Genomic DNA, 25,842 nt, shown 5'->3' with positions numbered 1-25,842 from the left:
AATTTGAGGCCAATCTAACCAAAAATACGGGCTCTGTGATGGGACGCTAGGAAGGGATTTCACAGAGACAAGTAGCATCCTTCAAAGCAGCTGAAAACAAGAATGGATATTCACATTTAGGGCTTACACATAGGACCATCTATCTTAAAATGAAATTTATAGGACAATCATAAAATTCCCTTTGGAGAATCCTGGGGATACCTCAAGGAAACAGACACTCTCCAGAACAGCTGGCCTGCAGACGGAGAGGCCCAGGGAGGCCTGCTGCTGCGCCCAGGAGAAGGTGCCCAGGACAAAAACAAGCAGGCCTCCAACCACATGCTTACAAACTACAGGTACGGAGCCAAAAGAGGCGCTTCTCACTTGGGAAGTTCCCCTGGCCTTGGCCGGGGGTGTGCAGCCGCAGGAACTTGGTGTTCATGTGCATCTGTGCAGGGCAGCCAGTCACAGTCATAAAACAACAAGGCCAGTTCTGCCTGTCTCAGAAATAGGAGCCGTTCTCAGCAGGAGAGTAAAGAATGATGCCACGCACCCCCCACTTTCCCCCTCCATCTCTCTCCACTCTCCTCTGGATCTGCGTGCCCCTAAATGTGGCAGCTTTGTTCTCACAGGTCCATGGGGGAGAGGCACCCAACTGGGATACGTCATGGTGCCCCCAGAGGGCAGGGGTAACCCGACTCTGAAGTGGCAGCTCCTAGAAATCAGGGTGTAAAATGGCGACGTATTTGTTTATTTGTTGACTTGGTTACGGTCTGTTTGCTAGATATGTAAGCTCTTGTGAACAAGGATCTTATGTCTTGTTTTTTACCAGATTCTCAATGACAAGGATAGCACCTGACACTAAGCAAGCACCAAGTGAAGACATCTTAAATGAATGAATCAATGGCAGACAACAGAGTGGAAGCTGTGGTAGCCACAGACAGGTTCTAAAAGGTGAGTCTTCACACCTCTGTACCCGGGAGGCAATCCTGCCTGTGCCCTCTAGGGTGGCTTACCAGTTTGACATGCATTTGGTCTAACTGTACTTTTGTGCATTTATCAGGTGAAAAGGGATGGCAGGCAGAAGGAGGTGCGCAGGCAAAAGCACCAAGGCTTGCAGGGGCTCAGGCCACAGCAATTATCAGGAACAACCAAGGTGCAACCTAAGAGGGCAGGTGCCTGGGAGGGGAGGGCAGGGCTGGAGGCCAGGCTGGACGGGTGAGGTCCAGTGAGGACAGTGAGATGCACACTGTTAAGAAGTTTGCACTTTATTCTGTAGGCAACTAGAGATTCCTTGGCAGTTTGGAAGCAGAGACATGACATGATGAGGTAAATCTAAAAGCAGCATGACAGAAGGATCAGAGAAGAGGAGGTTCTGTAATTATGGAGACTAGTTATGAAGTTATTACACATGTCCAAATTCTGAGATAATGGAGGTCAAGGTCAACATGTGGCTGTGAAGACAGGGAGGAAGTCCTGTGGGGTAATTAAAGGAAGTGACCAGTTGGAAATGTGGGAGTGGATGTTAGATATCAAGGCTCTATGTTCAAATATTAGAGTCGTATGGGTCCTGTGGAAGCTGTGGAAGAAAATAAAAACACCTAGTTTGAGTAATAGATCATTTAGAAAACCCGATGAAAGTGGGTATTTTAGTCTCAGAGGCTTCACAATACCCATCAAAAAGCCAAATAAAAGTCCACGTACATTAGTTAAGAATGCCTGATTGAAAGGAAGAATGACAGGGAAAGATTCCTACAGAATGACCTCACCCAAGGGGCAGGTAGAGGCAGACACTGGTCCCCAGCATTTCTCAGCGGTGACAGAGACATTGACTGCACAGCAAAGAGGTTAGAGACCCAGAAGAGAGGGTTAGAGGAGCAAATGAGAGAAAAGAAGAAATCTGTTCCTAAGGTCAGAGGTGCCTCAGAGGACACCAGGGAGTCTAACCACACCGCAGAAGACAATGAAAGTGATGGAGCTAACTTTTAATTTCGTAGATGTCTGGAAAGGACACATTATTCAAGTAGGAGCAGCCAGAAAGCTTCATCAAAGAGCTCAGGTGGGCCGAGAAACACAATCGGGTTCAAGTCTAGTGCAGAGCTCTCAGGAAGCTGGAGAAGAGGAAGCTTCCAGGCCAGAATCAGGCCCCTTTCTTTACAAAACTCAGCAAGACTTATTTCTCAGATGAACTAATAATTTCTATACTTATACACATAATGGACTGCAGGTGTGTAGGTGTGAGCAGCTTGCCTACATGTGTGCTTAGTATTGTGTGTATTCACCACAAGTTATTCTATCTACATATACCCACATTTACATATAGTTATGCACATACATTAAGGTACATGTTTATCCACTTGGCATATAGACATGTGAGTATAGAGTGTAATTCTAGAGTGTTGGTATTTAATATTTATTAAACATCCACATGTGACTTCTATATATATGCTGTGACTGAGAACGTGGTTCTTTCTATCACCTCAAAGTTCATGGGGATTCTTTAGAGAAATCTCTTTCTGGTCTCAGTATCGAGAAGAGTCCACTTTCTCTTAAGCAATTTTCTTTCTTTCTTTTCTTTCTTTTTTATTGTTTTGTTTGTCTTGCATGTGACAGGAATTTTATTTTATTTTTTAGTGGGATCGAACTTTTTATTGATTTATTTTTGGAGTATATTTTACTGATTATGCTATTACAGTTGTCCCATTTTTCTGCCCTTTTCCTCCCTCCACCCTGCACCCACCCCTGCCTCAGGAATTGAATTTTAGATGCCTTCCCTTTTGAAAGTGACTGCTGGAACTCCAGGAGAAAAGTTTTTGTCCCACTTGAAGCAAGTGTATTGGACTCTATGGGGTGCATTTTTAGAAAATGACTTTCATTTATGGCTCCATTTCATGTATCTTATTTTTCACTGTACATTTCACATACTTCTCTTGTAGGTTATGTAGGTAAGCTATCTTGAATTTTTTCAAAGGACAAGGTGGCATAAATATAGGGCAATGCATAAATGAAGTTGCAGGGTAAGGCGTTAAGGTCCAAACATTATGGCTGGGAAGAGCCCTATTATTGTGGCTAGAGTTATGGCCTGTGACAATGACACAATGACGATGGGTGTATTATCAGGAGGGTCCAGCAGTGATTACAGGGAGTCGGATCTCAGCCCAGTCATGGTTCTCTGCTGTGTATTAGTTGTGTAATGGAAGGCATATTATTCTCTAATCTTTAATTTTCTCATCTTTAAACTAGAGACCTCATGGTATTTGGGGGAAATGGGTTAAATGAGGCAATGTACAGAAAGCATTTAGCAAAACGCTCTCAGTCAACATTAGCTATTGTTACCATCACTTGCAAGCAGGGGCTGGGCCACCATTCCTAGCCAGGTCTGCGGCAGCAATGTTCTCTCCACCCCTCCCCACCTCTGTGCCCCTTTCCCCACATCTCCTGAACCTGTAGATGTGGGGCAGCTGTGTCCCACCAGATATGCATCACACCCCAGAGTGCACCTCCATACCTGCTGCCTCTTGAACGGTACTGTACATGTATCTCCAGCCCAGTCTTGCAAATTGCTACCAAGAAGACACCCAGAGGCTTAGGCTAAGGCATATCCACAAATTTGTGTTAGTTCCTTACCCTGCCCCAGCTCTGAGCTTTAATAAATACAAAAGAGGCCTGCCAGGGGTCAAGGGGTGTTCAGGACCCCGGACTGAAATGCAGGACTGCAGGGGACGTGGTGGTGGCGGTGGCGATGGTGTTCTCCTGAGAGCGGAGCCGCCGGGCTAAGCCTGTTCCCTTGGGCTCACACCTGCTTTGCAGGCACGGGTTTGGTGGGATCCAGGGCACCCGGAGCCTGCCCAGCCCTGCAGCTCCCGTTGGGACCACAACCTCGGGCTGGAAGGGTACAAGGCAGGGGTGGAAGGCGAGTACTTAGAGAGGCGCTGGCCTCGAGGCACTACCGAGTACTGGGGGCAGGTTTCAGAGAAGAGCCAAAGAGCGCTACACATTTCCTACAGCCGATAACATCAGCGGGTGTCAGGTGGTTGGGTGCCGGAGAGTGTGAGTGCGCGCTTGTGCGCGCGCGCGCGCGGGTAAAGGCGAGAGAGCGCGCGCACATAAAGTTTGTGCCTGAGGGTGCGCGTCGGGCGGGCTCGCCCGGCTCCGAGAGCGGCGGGTGGGCGGCCCGGAGGCGGAGAGGCCCGGAGCGAAGGGACGCGTTGGCAGCAGCAAGGGCAGCGGCGGTGGTGATGCGATGTGCCCCGCTGCGCCCGTCTAGCTGCGCTAAGTGAAGCGGCTCACCAGCGCGGCCATGGGGACCCTGGGCAAGGCGAGAGAGGCTCCTCGGTGAGTAGGGGCCCAGGCCCTCGGAAGCCCCAATCTCCTTCCTTGGGGTCGGGGCCAGTGTGCGGGCAGCCCCCTGAGGCCTGTCGGGGATGGGAAGTGGGGCCGACGACAAGGGCGCCTCCTCTACGGGAAGTTGCTGGCCGGACTGCTGGGGGCAGCAGGCTGGGGGTCTCTGCTGAAGTCCGGGGAGGCGCTCCCAGCGGACACAAGCTTAAGAGACGGACGCTCCTGGAGTGCCCAGCGCGTCGCACCCGGGAAATGGGGTAGTGAGCTGGGTTGTGCGGTCCGCGCTGCCAGCGTTCGCCTGGCGAGCTCTGGAATTGCACTGACAGACCTCATCCCCCAGCTCCTGGCTGCCCCGCACCTGGGACTCCCACTCGTGGACTTTCCGGGTCGCACTCCCGCACCTGCTGCGGGGGGCAGGGTTCCCGCAGCGCCCCCTGGCGGCATCTGCCGGCCCTGCGGATCTCGGGAGGGCTCTGAGGGGCCAACTGCATTTGCAGCAAGATAGCGGAGGTCAGCGAATGTGTAACCTTCTGGGTGGATACCCCCGCCCCACTGTGATTTTAGATGTTTTAGGAGCGTCTTGGGGTGACATAAGATGAAGAGTGACAGTGAGTGAAAAGGTTCTTGTCTGGAGAAAGGGGCCTGGAGGGGACAGGTAACTTTGAGTTTATCCCCCAAAGGGCGGGAACCCTACAATTGCTTAGACAGTGGCCTGGGCACAGCATAAGACTGGACACCTGTGCACTTCCCCACCTCCATCCACATGGACTCTAGTGTGACTGTGCCATGCCCAGCCTGCACAAGCATGCCCAATGGAGGCAGGAAGCTTTGCCCTGCTGGACTTTCTAGAGCTGAAGGCCCTCAGCTCTTTTTGCACCCGCCCTATAGCCCCAAGAGTCTGCAACACTGCACCTCGCACTGGATTGAGGGAGGAGAGCCTCAGTATGTTAAACTGAGTCATTATGGAGATGGGGAGGGGACAGGACTGGAAGGAATCCTCACTAGAAGCCTATAAAAGCCACCTTCCACTGCAAAGAAAGCTGTGAAAGTTTCCATAAAAAGTTTAACCGAGGTAATTTGTGCTTGGAGAGGATTTTACTTGAACCCATCTGAATTTTGAGAGTCTCCTTCAACAAACCTACTGGGGCCTTAGCAAATTTTAGCCTCAGAAAACACCTTCAAGTTAATTTTTTCTTATGGGTTTTTTGTTTGTTTTTTTAAATTTGCAAGGGAACTGGCCAGAAAACATTTGGCTAGTCTCATTTAAAGATATGCCTTGCAGACTAGAAGCTATGTGTTCTATGGATTAAAATACCTTCAAGTACTGCCCATAATAAGCATTTTATAAATCCTTGTTTCTAGCAATTTCTCCAGAAGAGAGTTTTGAGGGTTTGTCACAAAGCAGGCAGTCAAGAAATTACATAGCAGAAGAGCTGAGTTCCCAGGTTATGGTGCAGATGACCCCCATCTACCTAGACCTCTCAGGTTGCAATTCGGCTTTTAATAGTTTCTCTTCTCCCTGGTTTCGCATGCCCCAGCCCTCTGCTCTCTCTGGGCTTGATAGTCCCCAGGTTGCATCTTTCACTAACCCCCAAATACTCCCTTCAAGTTTTTTCTTTCTGCTTGAATCTACCCTAGTCCCTCCTCATTCTGGTAAAAGTGTCTCACCTTGTGAACCAAAAGTGGTTTCCCTTAGCTGACATGAGGAACCATTACTAGCATTAGAGCCAGGGCAGTTTTCAGAGTCCTCAATGGTCAGTGCCACCAACTGAGAGAGTGGAATTTTCCTTGTATGCACCAGCTGAGGGACAGAGGCAGACACCTCCCCGCCCCAGAGGGAAGAGCTGTCTGTGGAGGCTCAGCCTCCGGTTGCAGGTGCCTCTTCTCCAGAGCCCAGGGAGAGGTGAAGTGGAGAGCCTAAGAGAAAAAAAAGACTTGCACTGAAAAGAACTTTATTTTTCTCTTTTCCAACTCTGCCTTGGGTCTCTACCATATTAGTGGTAAAAAGGCAGCAGGTAAGGGAGAAAGCTGATCAATCCCAACACCTGACAACCAGCCCCAGGTTTAGAGATTGTCAGTGTTTCCTAGAAGGGAAGGGAGCCCATGTAGGGAGCAAGACCGGGGCACAGGAGGCCTGGCTTCTCCTTTTCTCAGCACTGGCAGCTGGTCCCATTGCCCTGCTGGGCCTGGGCCTTCACAAGTCTAGGTGAAGGGCATGGATAACGACCACGAAGAGTCGGTGTAGCACTGGGGTCTGAGGACAGCTTCAGGACCCTGCAGGAGTAGGGCCAACATTCAGCCTTTGTGTCATCCACTACGCTTTAGGAGAATGTTCCCTTTATCTGAGGCTGAATTGACCTTGTCAGCCTCTCTTGCTAATTCCAATGTAGTGAAGGTGCACAGTTCCAGGCACAGCAGATATTTATTAAGCAGGTAGAGCCAGAGAGGCACTTGGTACAAATCCCAGATACATTAGATCACATGAGTTGTACTTGGCTATGTCATTTACCTCTTTTAGACTCAGTTTCAACATCACAAAATGGAGATCAAATCTTTCTGGGATGTAAGCTTCAAAGACCGTGTAAATCTCCAGCACAGTGCCTGCCTGCCCAGTCAAGGGTATTCAGTCCACAGTGGCCATTATTCTCTCATTTTCAGATACCAATCTGACCCTGGGGCTATTGCGAGTGCTGGGTAAGAATCAGTAACAGCCAGGAGAAACTTGATCAAGTCCTGTAATACCAGCTTGATCTTTTGGAAATCACTGCCTCGGGTTAGCAGACTCCCAATAGCCAGTTGCTGATTCTGTCTCTTTGGGACCACCCTAGGTCCACACAGAGCCCCCCAGCCACCGGCAACCCAGCACCCTGGAGACATTTTGAAATGCCACTGGAAGGGTAGGGTGTTCCTTCCACAAGTCTGGCACTGAGTAACCCCACGGTTCAGAGGTCTTTTCGCAGGTTGGCTTCCAAAATTCTGTGCATGCCTCGGCATTTGGTTTTCATCTCAGTACCTCTTTAGCCCCTCCTGGGTGAGACTATGTCTCATCAGAGAAGCTTTCCTCTACACTCCACCTGCAACTGATTCTCCCTCTTCTGAGAACAGCACTCCCCTTAGCCTTGACTCTTGCAGACTGATAGTTATCTTTTCATGGTCTGGGTTTGATTCTCCAACTAGATGTTTGTATTAAAGAACTTATAGATGACCTTTATACAACAACAGCTAACATGCAATTAGCATGTTTTACAGATTACAGAATACCCTGTTACACATGCTGTCACTGGTCTTCTCTGACCTATTATTGATCAACTAATGCCATCATGTGTTTATCAAAACATGTAGTGAGTAGCTAAAGCATGGATCTGAGATATATTTCCTTTTCTCTTGTTTTTGACGCCTCAGTGTGAACTATGAGATAACCAGGTCACAGCGGGGAGAGGAGAATTAACTCTGTGCTCAAAGACGTTACCAGTAACATCACCTGCCACTAATAAACCTTCAAAGAATGTAGAAATGTGTTTGTTTCTCCCTTCTAATGGAAGGGAAAACAAAATGCTTAATTGATGTCCATGTATCATTTTGCAAACAACTTGACTTACACTGAGAGGTCATGGCCAAAGGTAAAGTGAGGTGAGTGTGGACAGCAGTGACCTGCAGGACCCCTAGGCCTTCCTGCACCCAGGCTCACTGTTTTGGATTCAGCTCTGGAATAAAGCTCTCTTGAGCTCTCTTCCTCAACCCCCTCCCTGCCCCCCAATAGGTAAAAACCCACGTACAGACTTGATGGACTGATGTTTAATGATAAAAATTACTCATGATGGTTATCTGTATTATCATTAATGAAAAACCAAATCTTAAAACCAACAGAGATTTGTCAGAAAGGTAGGACTACAATTTAAAATCTAAGTCCCACCATCCTTACCCCTCAGCCCCTACTCACTGGTCCTCAGTCTTTGGCTTTCCCCCCAGAGTCCTTAAAGATGTCTCCGAGGCCATCTGGGCTTTTATAGCATCTCTGCTGTTGTTCAAGACGAATGAACTGAGCTGAAGATGAGACCACCTGAAACTTAATTCTCAAGACCCAAGTCAGTGGCCTTGAAACTGAAATTAAAAATTATTGCTAGGAGCTGAGGCCTTGCCAAGGTGGTCCTGCCTCTGCCTCTCCCCTTTGGGAAACAGAGACAGCAGGTCAAAGCAATCCTAACCCCAGGAGGACAAGCCCTAGTTGCAACCCTGAAACCTCACCTTGTTATTTGCTTTGGGAGATGTCTCTTTAACAGCCAACCAGTCCGCCGGGTGCATTTGCCAAGTAGGAGGGGTATATCTTCTATCAGCCTGACTCCCAGGATTAATTGTGTTATCTCTACTGCTTTCCTCTCCAATCTGCCTTCGGAGCATGGAGCTGCCAGTTTGTAGGTCCCCTGGCTGCTCTGCGTGCACTCACTGACTCCTGTCTTTCCTTAGGAAACCTTCCCATGGCTGCAGAGCTGCCCCTAAAGCAAAACTAGAGGCGAAGACAGCCAGCAGCCCCATCCCTTCCCATCCCAGCCTGGCCCAGATCACCCAGTTCCGAATGATGGTGTCTCTGGGACATTTGGCCAAAGGAGCCAGCCTGGACGATCTCATCGATAGCTGCATTCAGTCCTTTGGTGAGTTGGCTAACTGCCCACATGCATAAAAAAAAGTCACTGTATTACTTTGTTCTTCCTTAAAAAATGCTTTATAGAATAGCAACCTAGATTGCATTTTGGCTCAAAAATAGCTTTTGAACCTTTGAGATGTTGGAGACAGTGTGCAGTGCCTGTGGCACACGACTGTGTGGGTGTAACGGGTCGTGACGAGAGGTGCGATTTCAGTGAGAAAAGTTACTGTGGAGAGTTTACATCTCCATGTTCCTTTGCATGGAGGTTTTTCTTGTGACGGGAAATATCATAAAATGCTCTTGTGCTTCGGGGGCTTTGACTTTTTGTCCTGTGTTCTTGGAGCACACAAAAACTAAGTTACATAAGCAACCACTGTCATCAAAAAGAAATTTGAAAGTCTTTGAACCATTTGGACAAAAAGTCTTCATACTTCCCTTTGCGATCTGGATGGTTATTATGGTGGAGTAGGAAAGGATTGGGTGAGGCCGGGATGCCTGTGACTGGGAGATACTGGTTAACACACGTTGCGATGGGGGGTCACAGATGTGGGAAAGATGCAGACAGACTCACGTCAGCGATGAATCATCCAGACGCTGGACTCCGTCATCGCCATGAAGGACGCGCGCCCTGGTGCAGCTGGCAGCCGTTATCTGCAAAGATGCCCTATTTTTAAAAGTCTTAGAACCACTTTCTTTTGATTGTTGTTTGTGAAATAGCGATTGAAAGGTATTAAATATTTGCTCCCTTCAAAAAGAGGAATGCTTAAAGTTGATGGAATAGTCATAGGTTTCTGGTGTCCCTGTTCCCTTCCTCATGCCCCGCCCCTTTGAAGCTCTGTGTCTCCCACCACCAAGCGGAGGAGCACTACTGGCTCGGTGCAGACTCGGCTGCCCGGCCCAGTGCCCGGGAGCGCCCTGGGGAGGCTGGGTCAGGCCCGAGGTAGCAGGACATGCGGGTGTGTTTGAACTCAGAACTAGGGATTCCTGGCTGGACTTGTTTAGTGCTTGGTCAGACCTTATTTCTAGGATTGGGAAAGACTTGATGTTTCAGGGATACTCGTTTCGTACTCTTCATTACAACACTGAAAAGAAGTTGATGATTTCAACACTGGGTAAAGCAATCGTTCTCAAGTGTTAGTGCACAGTCACTTGGAGGCATTTTTACGACACAATTGCTGGGCCTGGCTCCCAAAGCTTCTGCTCCTGTAGGTCCCAGGTGGGGCCCAAGAATTTGCATTTCTAACAGGCTCCCTGGTGTTGTCAATGCAGCTGATCCAAGTACCCCACTGTGCTAGTTGTTTGTGGTAGACTCTTTAGCTTGGAAAAGATGAAGCGTTTTTATTGCTAGTTTAACCTTAAATTTTAATTAGATTTCTATTTACTTACACTTTAATCTTTCGGTTAAGGATGAATTTGGGAGCAGAATGAATGGTTTTCTCTTTCAAAATAATCCCCTTAGGAAATGTGCACTTAAGGAGACACACTAGGGCACAGTGGAGACTGGGGGAAGTGCGGCTGCCATAATCTCTTACATTGGCTTGTTCCCACTTCAGCAAACTGCAAAGTTCCTCACACAAGCCTGGTAGTCATATTTACTGGTCTTTAGCGAGGGCACTCTGACCATTTCATGAATAAAGACCTTCATTCTCTTTCCATCCCACTGTTGGGAAAACAGCGACCAACGGTGTATTTCTAGTGCTTCCTTTCTCCCATGCCAATCACATAGCTGCAGGCTGAGTTCAGGGCTGCTTTCCCGGCTTTCAGATAACCATGACATCACCCTGAAAACGACATGGCCCCTTCTAAAGTCCTTCCCCAAAAGAACCAAGCCTAATGCGCTTCCCTCAACAAATCGTACAAGGGCAAAAGATGCATTGTTTCCCGGAGTATGTTCACCTGAAAGAAGTACCTTAAAATCCCATCAAATCTAATGGTTATATATCTCCAAGAAGGATTGATTAAGTCCCTATTTGCCTCTGGCATTGTGCTGGGACCCAACCCCTGTTCCATTATTAGAGCTTAGAATGCCTGAGAAATGCACTGTTCAGGAGGAAAAAACAGTACAAAAGACAGGGCAATAATAAGCTAAATGCAGGAAAAATAAATCCTTTACACCCTGTGAAGTTTGAGTAAGTTCACTTCAAGGCTGCTACAGAAGTCACAAAGGGGCCAAAAAGAAAAGACACCTTAAATATGGAGGGAACAGCACTCTGCCTGTGATTTTGAGTGGTTGTTTGTATCAGTTGACCCGTCTAGGTGGGGGAGGGGAGCAGAGGATGAGCCACGGTGGACAGGGGGGCTGGGGAGGACAGCAGACAAAGAACATCCCAGGGCAAAACACGAACCCCCGCTCCTCTGAGGCGATTGGAGACTAGGACAGAGTGAGGCTAATGTTTCTCTTGAACTCAATCTCACTGGTGCTCTTTCTCGGCCTTGTATAGGAAAGTTGTTCTGCAGAATAAAGAGATCTAGTTTAGCTGTTTGTTAGAGTTTTTGTCCTGTCTCAGATTAATACCCATAAAAACGGAGGGAAACAGTGCAGGGGTGTGGGAAATGGTGCTTATTTTTCAGTAATCTCTCATTCCAGACCTTGAATTTCGCCACTTCTTCAAACTTAGAAAAAAATTGTTTTGACTAATTAGTTAATTTACATTCCATTACTTTCCCCACCTCCCCTTCATGCCGTTGCTTTGAAGAGGTTTGAGTTAGCCAGAACTATGCTGTCCACTATGGTGGCCACTATACGTGTGGCTGTTTACATAAACATGTCAATTAATTCAAATTAAATCAGGTGTAAAAGTTAGTTCCTAAGCCTCACTAGTCATATTTCAAGTGGTCAACAGCCACAAGTGGTAGCTGCCTCTGAACAGAGTAAATAAAAAGCATTTGCATCACCACAGAAGAAGTCTGTTGGGCGTGCTGGACAGGGTCAGTGGCTGACTTGGAAGGGAAGAGCAACAGACTTGGTTTTCTGGGAACCGTGGGATTTGCATTTCTCTAACATCTGTAGGTAATAGTCTGAATACTCCCCAAGGAATGATGGGCAGTTGCCAGTCTTGACTCTCTTGAGTATTATTAACCATTAGTTAGCACCCACACTGTACTCAGAGGATGGACTTACTCCAGTGCTTTTAAGAGTGGGTGATCAGTTTGTACAAATTAAGGGTATTCTCAATGGCCTCTAGCAAGCCTCCCAATGTCACGTACAAGGTCACAGGTTTGTGATGAGGAACTCAGAGCCTCGAGTCAGTTCATAGCTTTAAACATGAAGCAAAATACTACCCCCACTTCCATTTTAATTGGAGGTCATGCTTTACATTCTCAGCGTATTATTACAAGTTAATCCACTCCTCAGCGGAACATAATGAGGCAAATCATCACAACCTGGTACATTTATGTCAAATGTATGTGAATCACACCATCTGTTTCAGAGGTAGAAAAGACCTATGAGATCATCTGGACTTTTTAAAATGTTTTCATTTTGTAAGAGGGCTGTCAGCATTTGGGACAAAGTAGAAGGCTTCAGATGTCCCAATTCACAAAGCTCTTTCCTTGTCCTTTTCTGAATGCAAGACAGCAGTGACAGCCAAACATATCCCAGAAAGGGACCGTCAGCCAGCGGCTCTCCTGTTCCCCAGTGGGGTGTGGGAGGAAACTCTCTGACTTTGTTTTACCTGTCAGTGTGAAGGGAAGTGCAGCTTAGCCTAGGATCTTATAATTTAGAATGTTGTTGCTTTCTCCCTGCCTTGGAGTTCCATATGTATTTATCTCTTTTAAACTCAGAACAATTCTGAAATAGGCAGGGCAGGTATTATTGTCTCCTTTGGACAAACAACAGAATAAATTGGCCTCTGTCCCTAGTCTAAGGAGCAAACATGCCAGGCATGTGCTTCTTCCTCTGCCCCCAGCAGCCACCTGCAACCTGAGCTGGGCATGCTGGGGTCCCCCTCCTGGGACTGGCCTCTCTTGGTTTGGGGAAACTACATGCCACACAGAGCAAGCCTGCACCCTGGCTCACTTTCTCCCCCAGATTAGAAACTAAAATCCATGAAATATAAGAACTCTGTATTGGGCCCCATCTTTATAGCAGGTGTCTGCTAGAAATTCTCTTTTGAACAAAGTGTTAGTTGATTAAAGTTACCATGTGCATTATACTCATGTTATCCAAAGACCTCCCAAAGTAGAAGTACCCCAGAAGTAATAGGTATATTTCCCACACCATGGAGAGGTGGACGTTAAAAGCATTGTATAGACCTTAACTTATTATGGCTAAAATGTTACACCTATTTTTAAAATTAGAGCCAAGGAAGGCAAACACACACTTGTTGGGGCCACACATGGTTCCCTCCAGGGAGGGTTAGGTATCCCTCGCCACTCTGCAACTTAGAGTCTGTGCACCACAGCGAGGTGCCCGTAGGCAACAAGAGCATAAGACCAGAAGCACAGGGAGATGATATCCAAGGGCATTGGGACCCAAGAATGGGCAACTCCAAGAAACAAAGCCAAGTGTAGGCTGGGGAAGGGGCCCAAAGCCTTGGCCACTGTTGATGACAGGCCCTCCATGAAGAAGACCACAGCTGTCCCAGTTACCTCCTCGGTGGAACCCCCAGTCACTGAAAGTCATGGCCAAAGTTGCACATGTAAAGGATGGTCCTCTGGGCACCCACTTCCTAAGGCTTCTTGGCATCAGAGCAGCTCCCAGGCATGGCTGTCTTTAGCCCATTTCACTGGAGTGAAATAATTAGCATTCTGGGACTAAGATGCTATGTATTCCCAGGGGCCTCTTTGCTGCATCTTTGACAGGCTGGCATCGGCCAGTGCCCCTGGCTGGCATGTCTGCCCTCCCATGGGTGTGGGTTACAGTGGCTGCCCCCCCTGCAAAGTGAGGAGATGGGAAACCCCTTCCCTGTCTCATCTGTGCTCCTGTGTGGGGCTATTTATAGCAGACCTCTTGCTGTAATAGAGAACAGAGGCAATCGGAAATGTTTATGCATGAGGTTGACAGTGTCACAGGAACTTCGAGCGTTTTTGTTCAGTAAGTCCATCCAGAGAGATGAGACAAGACAGCTACTGAGAAGAGGATACAAGCAGACAGACAGGTAGCAGATGACAGGGGCTGGATACCTGCTGTGGGCTCTGCAGGCTGCTGGGCCTTTACCCAAATTAGCACCACTGATTTTCACAACAACCCTGTGAGGTAGATGTTTGTTCTTTATTCTTTTAATTCATAGGAAATTGAAGCTCAGGGACATTAAAGAACCTGTGGAAAGTGGCCCGACTCATTAGAGAGAGAGCCGCTGAGATCTGAACTCTGGTCATTTATCTCCGAGGCTCACATTCTCTCCATTCTACCAGAGGTTCTCCAGCCTTAACATGAGCAGGAATCATGAATCGTGGGGCAGGGGGTGTGGTTCAACTCACAGATTCTGGAGGGTCCCCTCTGGAGATGTCCATTCAGCTGGCAGTCACTGGTTTTGGTGGAGGTGACACATAAACTGATGTTGAGAAATAGAGTCCCGTGGCACACTTGCTGCTTGGGCGCTCTAGGAAAACGTGGAAAACCTGAAAAGGATACGCATCCCCTGAGAAGCCATGGAGCCAAGCTGGGCTTTCAGCTCTGTGAACTAGAAAAGCACATGGTGAAGCCAGCCCCCTGGGTATCTCTGAAGCAGTCCTCCCGATCTAATTAGACCCGTGAGCAGGCTCGTAACCTTGAGCCTGCTTCTTTCAGACTTTCCTGCATTTCTGTTTCTCCTCAACTACAGAAACTCTCTTCAAAACTTCTGTCCTGTTCATCTTTGGCCATGGAAATAAATAGAATATGGACGCCTGTTATTACTGTGGTTTGGTTCTCTGTGTTCAAAGACAGCATTCCTGTTCTTCATTTCCACCTTCTGCAGTGGAAGGCTCCTCTGTGGTGCTGTGAAGCCCTCGTCCTCAGTGTATATATGTGTGCATGCCCATCTCCCACAGGTCAGAGGCCCAAAGTAGTGGCTTGAGGGGTAGGAGGGTGGAGGAGGACTAGGGAGGTGCTTCCTATGATCAACTTCTCCAAAAGTGCCACTTGTCTGACAGATTTTTTTAAATCCATCAGTTGACATGAAAGTTATTAAATTTGTAGTGGGAACACATTAGAAAATAGCATGAAAGCAAAAGCTACATGCTCAGTAACTGACTGAAACAGCAGGGATTGTGCAATGAGACCATTGGAGAAGGTCATCCAAAGTGCAGGTCCCACCCCCAGACCTACCTGCTGAGGCAGGACCTGCCCATCTGTGCCTGGAGCAGCTACAGCTGCTGGCTTGGTGACTGGCTCTGCAAGTCCCCCAGCAGGGGCCGTCCTGGAGTGGCTGTGAGGACAACAGCAGGGAAAGCACACGAGTGCCCAGCAGGGCAGGTCCCCAGGCTCACAGCCTGTGCAGATGCGTGGGGCACCGCATGTGGTATAATGCTGCCGCAGTCCTGACGGTCTTCACCTGCCACAACAGGCTGTTAAACTTGCAGAAATGTTGTAAGCCAGTTGTTAGACACAGTCATCATTACAGAGTACATTGTATAAACTTACAAGATAAATCCTGAAAACTCATTATCTTCTAATACAGTACCACATTTTACTGTCTTCTGTGCTTTTGAGATTGTCTATTGCCTCTACATGGTAGAAATGCTGTATCGTGGTAAGCAGTGGTTCGCACAGCTCTCCCCAGCTCCATTTTCAGTGAAGTCATGCTGGTAGCCTGACATTGCCTGTGTTGGGAGTATTTACATCATGGAAATGGACAAGCACAGCCAGCCAGGGCTCCCCTTAAGCCCTGACCATCTCATCGCGCCTGCCCCAGCCACACAGGCGCTTACACGGCAACATGTCGAAGAGGGAAGGGAAGCTAAAACTGGAAATTTAATTTTGTATCACCTAATTAGGAGAAGGGAATATTTGCTGTTCTTTTGCTCTTTCATCTAAGTATCTTATAGAACAGCTCTCCATGTGTGCTTCGGAAACAAGGAACATTATACCTTAGAGAAAAGGAAATCAAATATCAGTGAAGTTGAGAAAGTTTCTTAAAGAAGTGACAATGGAACTGAAAAGCTAAAACTGAGATTCTCCTTTTGGAGTTAGAGTTATCACTCTGTCTTTTGTTTTTTTTGTTTGTTTGTTTGTTTTTTAATTTACCTCTTCTAAGAACTCTCTATGGTTTAACTATCCCTTATTTCTGACCAACCAGACCTCAATTTTGTGAACTTCTATTCTACATGTATTCTGTGCCATCTCTATGTGTTCCTGATTGCATCTGTTCAACCATTCGCCTTTATTTCACACTACATGGGAAGAGGTTTGATAGATAGATAGACCTCCAAGCTTTTGTTGAATATGTTTTCATAAGTTTGTTTGCTAACTATATTTCCAGATTTGTGAACTGTCTGTTCGTATCCTTTGCCTATTTATTACTTGCTGCTCAATGTTTATTATTAGAGAGTTACAAAAGCTTTTTATGTAAAAAAATCTCTTAACTCTTTGAATATCAATTGTCCTAGGCATTCTTTCCTTAGTTTCCTTTCCATTTTTATACTGGTTTGGGGATTTCAATGTATAGATATTTTACATTTTTAATGTAGTTAAGTTTGTCTATGTTTTCTGTTATCTTTTCCTTTATTAACTCTAAACTTGAAAAAAAAATCCCTATTCCAAAGATTTGGTGAATATACCATTATTGTTTTGATCAAAATTTCATTAAATCTGTTCTATGGTGTACAGTAATTCTATAGTCTGCTGTTGGGGATGATCAATAAGTTTGTCAGTAAGGTTTTGCTGGAGAAGAAGCCTTCTGTTTTGTTTCTGAGATTGTCATTGGCTTAAAACCAGAGCATTTGGACAGTTACTTTGTAACCAAAATTATTTCTGAGACTGAAAATATCTGGGAGAAGATGTCATGAGGTCCCACAATGTTGAATGTGCATTTGAAATAAGTGCCATAGGAATCTGTATATTTAAAGAAAGTACTTTTGATCTGTTTGCACAGCCAATATCCATAGGGTGGAGACACAAAACCAATGAAATTTAAATCCATTTTTCTAAATTATTACTGTATAATGAGTTTATATTGTCTTTACTTAGATTTTTTTTGTTATGGTAAAATGTACATAACATGAAATGTACCACTTAAATCCATTTCTAAAATATTTTGGTAATAGTTAACTTAAACGTTTACTATGAAGAACATAGCGTTCATATTAATATTTTTATACGAGGGGGAAACAAAAAACCCCAGAGATTATTTATGAAAAATTGTGTACTTATTCTTTCATGTCACTTTCAAAGCACTCTCCATTTAATGCACTACACCTATTGAGACTTTTTTCCACTGCTCAAAACAGTTTTTGAACTCATTGATTTTGATGCCTTTTACTGCTTTTGTCATTTTTTTTTGTTTCACCTCTTCCACATGTGCAAAATGTTTCCCTTTGAGGACTTTTTTCATCTGGGGAAACAGAAAAAAAAAGTCACCCTTGGTGAGATCGGGGGAATAGGGAGGGTGGGGCACGGGGGTCATGTAGTTTTTGATCAAAACTGCTGAACACTCAGTACAGTGTGGGCAGGTGTGCTGGTAAATCCCCCATCATGAAATGGGCAAACGTGTTGAAACAGTCTTCAGAAAGATTCACTGAAGCCAAACATAACCTCTCACAACAATGCCAGCTGGTACACTGATACAGATGGGTTCCTAGAACACTCACCTAGTGGGGGAAGCCTGTACTACCAGGGGCCTGGCCTCCAGAAGATAATTCTGTTCTTTGGGGGGAGGTCCCCCCTCGTATGTATTTGTATTTAATTCTCACACTTTTATAAGTTCTTGTATTTACAAAGATCTAATGGTAACTCAGCCCTTATATTTACTTCTTAAATTTAAATAACTTTAAACATTTTTCATGCTCACTTTGGAAAACTTGAAAATACAGACTAGCAAAAAGGAGAACATTACCGCTGTCCATCCACTCTGCCACCGAGAGCAAGAGAGGCCGCGAGTAGGGAACATCTTCCTGCACTCTGTGCACGTGCCGCAAGGGTGCCGCTTTCTGCACAGCCCGCTGCAGTTAACTCGCCTCCCGTAATCCCATCGTAAACAGTTCTGCTCTCACAGTCAACATTAGTACTTACAAGGAGGCATGCTAGCATAGAAAGTTGCTTATTCTATCCTAAAATTGATTTAAAAAAATAATTCGGGCATAATCCTTTCTTATATAGAACATAAAAGTGAAAGTTGCTTGGCAACTAAAATTATTCTAATGAGGAATTAAAAACATTACAAGAGTAATTACTCATTTCTTCTCAAGGCCAAATGCTAAGTATGGTAAGCAGGTAATTACAATTATAACAAATGAAGGAAATAAAAAAAGTGCTCCTCTTAACTTAAAATTCTAGGTGTGCACTTTTTCTTTTTTATATATAGGAGACATTAGATAGGTTTTGTGGAAGAGTAGCTTTGTTTTCAGAAACAATGGAAAAATCTTGTGTCCTCATTAACTTTCTAAGAGACTCATGAAATAGCAACCAGGAAAGACACATAGCAGAAATACGACAGACGACGCTACAGTTTGTTGCATCTGGGATCCTCCACAGAGTAGCAGACAAGCGGGGCTCAGGTGCCAGGGCGGCCGTGTTGCCACTTCGGTTTCTCCCAGAGAGTGGTCAGGCCCTGGGGAGGTTGCCGAGGTTCTTACCAAAATCTTTGGGTAGATGCTACCGGGATGGAGCTTGGGCTGGAGGGACACCAGTGACTAACTGAAGTGGACAAGAGCAGTAGGGGCTGGAGGCACTGTTCTTGGAGGGGAGTGGGGAGCAGAGCTTGCCTGGTTGGTAGCGAAGGAGAGAACGGAACACCCAGGGTGGTGAGGCAGCCAGTGAGGAAGTCGTAGGGGATTTTGGAGGTGGAGGAGCACGGGTAGCCACATCTGGCTTCCCTTCACTGATCTCTCTGAACCACTGTCAGGACTTGTTTTTTTTTTTTTTAAATCTTGTGAACAGCCCCATTTTAAGGGGGCACCCAGGGTATTCAGGAATCCAAGAAGTGTTCCCACATTATCATTCATGAGTCTATCTTGTTAAGTAGTTACAGCCTACGGAGCATCCTTAAATCAGATGAGCACTTACTCATTTTCATTAATTTTATGTTCACATATTGAATGCCAAATGCCTAGGGGCATTTTTATGCTTCCTTTCCCTCTTCCTCCCCAGTTCACTGGCATCATGGGTTCCAGATTTACCGCATCCATTCCTGCCTTGGTAGGCTCATCACCTCCACTCCCAGGCCGTTCAGACCACACAGTCAGTCACCCCAGCTTCTCGATGGGCCACTTCCCAGAATTTAGCTGCAGTGTCCACGCTGCTGGCTGCCAGGCTCTGCCAGGGATGAACTGAGCAAGTGATGGTCTCAGCAAGTGACACGGGATTCACTTGATGGTTTGACACTGCTTTAAGCCCCAAAGAAAGAGCTCCCCACACTGTGCCTGTGGTCCGCCAACCCTCTTGGTCCCCAGGAGCTTAGAGCCCTGTTACCTGGTCAGCAACCATTATGACCAGAGATGGACATAGCTTCAGTTAACCGAGAAAGTGTGCCCTCAGAATCGCAAGAGCGATGGAGGAGGGTCCTCTCAACCAAAAGAAACGTAAGGGACATTTCAACCTGTCATAGCATGAGAACCTTTTTTCTAAATTATATTATATAATTATAGGTCCTTGGAAATACGTATGCTGACTGGATGTTTGTTATAAGGAATTACTATTTTTTGTTTTGTTTTAGTCATGTTAATGATGCATTGTTTTTGAAAGAGCCCTTATTTTAAAAAATATATCCTGAAATAGTTACTGATGAAATGTCATGTTTGGGATTTGCTTTACAATAATGTGGGAGGGAAAAGCGAGGGGAGTTTACATGGATCAAAACTGGCCCAGGCTGATCCCTGTTTGAAGCTGGCTGAATCCATGGAGGTTCCTAACATTGTTTTGCCTACTGTGGTGTTTGCTTACAATTTTATTTTTAATTTTTGTTTTACTTTCCAATGACAGTTGATGTACAGTATTACATTTGTTTCAGGTATGCAGCATAGTGGTTGTACAACTTATGAAGTGATCAGTCTGACAACTCTAGTACCCATATGTCATCAAACATAGTTACTACAATATTATTGACTATATTCCCTAGATTGTACTTCATATTCCTGGGACTAATTCTATAACCACCAATCTGTACTTCTTAATCCCTTCACCTCTTTTATCCAGCCCCCTGAGCACCCCCAATCTGGCAAACCTCAATTTGTTCTCTGTATTTATGAATTTGTTTTTCTAGTTTTTTTTAGTTTATTTTATATTTTAGATTCCACATATAAGTGAAATTATACAGTATTTGTCTTCCTCTGTCTGACTTATTTCAGTTAGCATAATACCCTCTAGATTCATCCATGTTGTCACAAATGGCAAGATTTCATTCTTTTTTATAGCCGAGTAGTATTTCATGGTATATATGTACCACAACTTCTTTAGCTATTGGTCTATCAATGGATTCTTAGGTTGCTTCCATATACTGGCTATTGTAAATAAAGCTGCAAAAAAAACAGGGGTGCATATACCTTTTCAAATTAGTGTTTTGGATTTTTTGGATAAATACCCAGAAGTGGAATTGCTGGGTCATATGATAGTACTATTTTCAACTTTTTGCGGAAACTCCATACTGTTTTCCACAGTGGCTGCGCCAATTTGCAATCCTACCTGAAGGGCAAGAGGATTCCCTTTTCTCAGCATCCTCTCCAGTGCTTGTTGTTCGTTGATTTATTGGCGATGGCCATCATGACAGGTGTAAGTTGACTTCTCGTGGTGGTTTTAATTTGCATTTTTTTGATAATTAGTGATGTTGAACATCTTTTCATATGTCTGTTGGCCATCTGCATGTCCTCTTGAGAGAAATGTCTATTCAGGTCCTCTGCCCATTTTTTAATCAGATCGTTTGTTTTGTTTTTGGTGTTAAATTGTTTGAGTTTCTTATATATTTTGGATATTAACTCCTTAATGGATGTGTCATTGGTGAATATCTTCTCCCATTCCATAGGTTGTCTTTTCTTAAAATTTTTATTTAATTTATTGGGGTGACATTGGTTAATAAAATTATATAGGCTTCAGGTGTACAATTCTATAAACCATCATCTGTGTATTATATTGTGTGTTCAGTATCAAAAGTCAAGTCTCCTTTCATAACCGCTGATTCCCCCTTTACCCTCTTCTCTCCCCGCTCCCTCCTTTCCCTCAGGTGCTCACCGTACTGTTGTCTGTGTCTGTTAGGTTTTGTTCGTTTAATCCCATCACCTTTTTCACCTCCAACCCCCAACCCCCCAACCCCCTCCCTTCTTTTGTTCATTTGTTTCCACAAATCACATTTGTCTTCCTTGGACTGGCTAATTTCACTTAATAGTCTCCAGGTTTATCCATGCTGTCACAAAAGGTAAGGTTTCCATCATTTTTGCAGTCCATTGTGTAAATGTACCACAGCTTTTTTATCTACTCATCAAATGATGGGCACTTGAACTGATTCCAAATCTTGGCTATTGTAAATAATGCTGCAATGAACATAGGGGTGCATTTATTCTTTCAAATCAGTGTTTAGGGTTTCTTTGGATATTTTCCCAGCAGTGGAATCACTGGGCCGTAGGGCAGTTCCATTTTTAATTTTTTGAAGAAACTTTGTTGCTGGTTTCCTTTACTCTGCAAAAACTTTTTAGTTTGATGTAGTCTCATTTGTTTTTGTTTGTTTGTTTATCTTGCCTGAGGACACACGTCCAAAAAATATTGCTAAGGCTGAGGCAGAGTTTACTGCCTATGTTTTCTTCTGGAAATTTTATGGTTTCCAGTCTTATGTTTAAGTAAGCCTTTGTTTTAAAATCTATCTTGTTTGATATAAGTATTGATACTCCAGCCTTTTTTTTGTTTTGTTTCTATTTGCAGGAAGTATCTTTTTCCATCCCTTTACATGCAGTCTGTGTTTTTTTCTCCCTGAAGTGGGCTTTTTGGAGGCAGCATATGCACAGGTCTTTTTTTTCTTGAATCCATTCAGCCACCCTGTGCCTTTTGATTGGAGCATTTAGTTCATTTACATTTAAAGTAATTGTTGATAGGTATGTAATTATTGCCATTTCATCCATTGTTTTCTGATTGCTTTTGTAATTCTTCTCTGTTCCTTTTTTCCTTGTCCTCTTCTTTTGTGTGCTGGTGACTTCTCATAAGGTTGTGTTTGGATGCCCTTCTCACTTTTTCTCATATATCTCTTCCAGACGCTTGGTTTGTGGTTACCATGGGTTCTGTGGTACCATGGGGTACCACATGTGGTACCATGTGGTTACTATGGTATATGTGTACCACAGTACACACATACCAACTTATGTTATGTCCATTTTAAGTTGATAGTTGCTTAAGTCTGAACACATTCTAAAATGACTGCAATGTTTTCTCGCTCCTCCATGTTTAAGTTTTTGTCGTTATTTTTTACCTCATGTGTGTGCTTGTGTGTATCCCTTAACTCATTGTTGGAACTACCCATGATCTTCCTACTTTTGCCTTTTAAGTCTTGTACTAGCTGTATAGTTGGCTGGGCCACTGCTTTTACTAAATTTTTGCCTTTGTCAGTCACAATTTTTTTCTGTATTTTCTTATTCATATTTTTTATCATTTCTTTTCTTCCTTAAAAAATCACTTTAACATTTATTGTAATATTGATTAAGTGGTGATGTACTCTTTTAGCTTTTTCCTGTCTGGAAACCTCTTTATCTGTCCTTTGGTTCCAAATAATAGCTTTGCTGGGTAGAAAAATCTTGGTTATAGATCCTTGCTTTTTATCACTTTGAATATTTAATACCAGTTACTTTGGTCTGCAAAGTTTCTATGGAGAGATTATCTGGTAGTCTTATGGGAGCTCTTTAACTGCTTTTCTCTTGCCACTTTTAAGGTTCTCTTTGTCTTTACCTTTGGCATTTTAATTATGATGTATCTTGATGTGGGCCTTTTTGGGTTCATCTTGTGTAGGACTCTCCGAACTTCCCAGACTTGTATTTCTACTTAGGGAAGTTTTCTGTCATTATTTCTTCAAATAGGTTTACAATCCCTTGCTCTCTTTCTTCTCCTTCTGATACCCCTGTGATGCTAATGTTGGTATGCTTGATGTTGTTCCAGAGTTCCTTTAAACTATCCTCATTTATTTTATTTTGTTTTTATTTTTGCTGTTCTGATTGAGTGTTTTCTTCTATGTTTTCCTCAAGATTGCTGATTTGAGCCTATGCTCTGTCTCACCTGCCATTGATTCCGTCTAATATGCTTCATTACAGTTACGGCATTCTTCATTTCTGAAGGGTTCTGTTGTTGCATTTTCCTTCTCTTTGTTGAGGTTCTCACTGAGTTCATTTGTTCTTTCCCTAAGTTCATTGAGCATCCTTATAGCCAGTGTTTTCAACCCCGTATATGGTAGATTGCTTGCCTCTATTTTGTTAGGTTTCTTTCTGGAGTTTTGTTCTGTTCTTTCATTTGGAACATGTGTTTTTGTCTCCTCATTTTTGCTGACTCCTTGTATTTGTTTCCATGTATTGATATTGAGTAGAAATGCTACATCTCCCTGTCTTGACAGAGTGGCCATATAAATAGGTGTCCTGTGGAGCTCAGTGGTTCAGGCTCACTGGTCACTTGAGCCAGCTTCTCCAGGGGGATCTTTTGCATGGGTTGTGAGTGCCCTTTGCTGTACATGAGCCTCAGTTGCTGTTGGCATGTCAGCAGGTAGTGATTGGTCTCAATCGGTCTGATTGTGAGGGCTGGGCATAACTGCAGCAGGCAATCTGCTGTGTCATGGCTGATCCAATGGAGTAGGAGTTGCTTAAGTTGGGCACTTGTGCCATTTGAGTCTACACTTCAGGTGTTCTGGTTGGGTGGTGCCCTGCTGTGGTCTAAAGCCCACACACAGTGCTCTTCAATGTGTTGGTTTTGGAGCCTCTTAGGAGGGGCTGCAGTGCAGGCTGCAGGCAGCCATGGCTTATACTGGGCTTGGGTCTGCCTAGTAGGAGGTAGAAAGTGATCTTTACTTGGTATTGATTGTGTTGGACTTAGAGGTGCCTGGGAGAGGCTTTTCTGTGAACCAAGGATGGCTACCACTTGTGCCAAGCTTGGGACCCTTTGGTAGGCATTGCAGTGTGGGCTGAGGTCAGCCACATTGTAATGCCAGGCTTGTGGCCACTCATTTGAAGCTATGTTCCAGATCAAGACTGGTTACTGCATATGCCAGTCTTGGGGCCACCTGCTGGGAGTTACACAATGAAAACTGAGACCAGTCACTGTCTGTGCTGGGCTTAGGGACACTTAGCAAGAAGTATAGGACAAACCAAAGCCAATCACTGCTTATTTGGGGTTTGTGGATTTTGAGATATTAGGAAAGTCCTCAGCATGAGCCAAGGCAGTTGCTTATGTGTACTAGCTGCTGGAAGAGGCTTGGGTGGGTTAGTGAATTGAGTGGGACGAGGTCTCAGGGAATCACCAAGGTGGGACAAACTGAAATATCCAGTAATGGAGATCTCAGGTTTGGCACCCACCTGCACCATGTCGTCTGAGTGGGAGGAGAGTTCATCGAGGGAACAGTGGTGCCTGCCAGCCCATCTGTCCCTGGAGAGAGCTATCTGGGCCCCTGCCCATCCAGCCATCTCCCTGAAGCTAGTCAGTTTAGTTCTTTTCTGTATGTTTCTGGTGCTTCTCAAGCTGCATCCTCTATGCTGGAGCTTAGAATGAGTGGGTTTGTGAGTGAATGAGTATGTGCACAGGCCCCTCAAGAGGAGCACATTATTGTCTCCATCAGCCCTCTATCTCACTTGAATACAACTCTTGCTGGTTTTCACAGCCAGATGTTATGGGACCTCTTCTTCCCAGCAGTGGTATCCCAGGCTGGAGAACCTGGTGTGGGGCTGGGACCTTTCGCTCCTCAGGGGGAACCTCTGCAGCTGGGATCTCCCTTCCAGTTCTTAACTGCCACACCATGGGCATGGGACCTGCCTGTGACACTTCTACACCCTTCTCACCAGTCTTGATGTGGCTTCCTCTTTATATCCTTAGTTACAGGAATTCTGTCCAGCTAGTGTTCAGGTGGTTCTTAACAATGGTTCCATAGTTTAGTTGTGATTTTGATGTAGTCACCGGAGGAGGTGAGCTCAGCAGTTACCTCTGCCATCTTGGCCAAAAGACTATTAAGTTCCATAATCATAAAGAAGTGTTGTCAAACCTAAGAAAAATAGATGATTGGGAATTATAGAAAATTCAAAGGAATCTGTTATTCTCATTTTCTTGGATGATAAAATTGAGTGCTATGTTTGCATTAATGAGGGCGAGAATGGTAAGGAATCAAGCAGGGGACTTGGGCTGCACACCACTGAAGTAACTTATTCATGTCCTGTATCTAACATCCAGGTCTCATTCGGCCCATTGCCTGCTCAACACTGAGATGCTGCATTTCTGGTTTCCAGAAAGACAAAAAATAAAACGAGAATTTTAATCTTCAATCTTATTGTCAGAGGAGGGAGTAGGAGTTAAGCAAACGAGAGAATGTAATGCTCTCCTCCCCACCGCACCGCACCCACCCCCACACCCAGTTGTGAACAGGGAGAGGCCAGGGCTATGATGCAGCCGTGTTAAGCAAGGCAGTGAACAGATTGCGTAGAAGGCCATGGAGGCCACACAGCACTGCGGTCTCTGGAATCCAGTCTGACTGTACTGATTACCAAATATTGGCCTTAGGCAAGTTATTTTACTGCAGTTTTCTCATTTGCAAAATGGATAATAAGGTTGAAAAATTTTTATCAGTACTAGGAAAATTATT

At 45.0% G+C, this 25,842-nt stretch overlaps 1 protein-coding gene across 3 annotated transcripts in view; it reads left to right on the top strand.

Moving 5' to 3' along the window:
• Window positions 1-4,068: 4,068 nt before the first annotated feature.
• Window positions 4,069-25,842, top strand: part of RASGRP1 (RAS guanyl releasing protein 1) — a 79,524-nt gene continuing 57,750 nt past the window's right edge. Inside the window, exons 1-3 of one of the 3 annotated variants that reach the window (XM_036031597.1) lie at window positions 4,070-4,314; window positions 6,979-7,093; window positions 8,785-8,969. In XM_036031597.1, coding sequence (XP_035887490.1) covers window positions 8,894-8,969 — 76 coding nt within the window. In that variant the 5' untranslated portion in view covers window positions 4,070-4,314; window positions 6,979-7,093; window positions 8,785-8,893. Of the gene's footprint in view, window positions 4,315-6,978; window positions 7,094-7,127; window positions 7,281-8,784; window positions 8,970-25,842 lie in introns of those variants that run through there. The other 2 variants (XM_028507123.2, XM_036031604.1) reach the window with 2 other exon arrangements.

The sequence above is a fragment of the Phyllostomus discolor genome, chromosome 1 (assembly GCF_004126475.2).
Source record: "Phyllostomus discolor isolate MPI-MPIP mPhyDis1 chromosome 1, mPhyDis1.pri.v3, whole genome shotgun sequence".
NCBI lineage: Eukaryota > Metazoa > Chordata > Mammalia > Chiroptera > Phyllostomidae > Phyllostomus > Phyllostomus discolor.
This window is presented reverse-complemented; position numbering and strand designations above follow the sequence as displayed.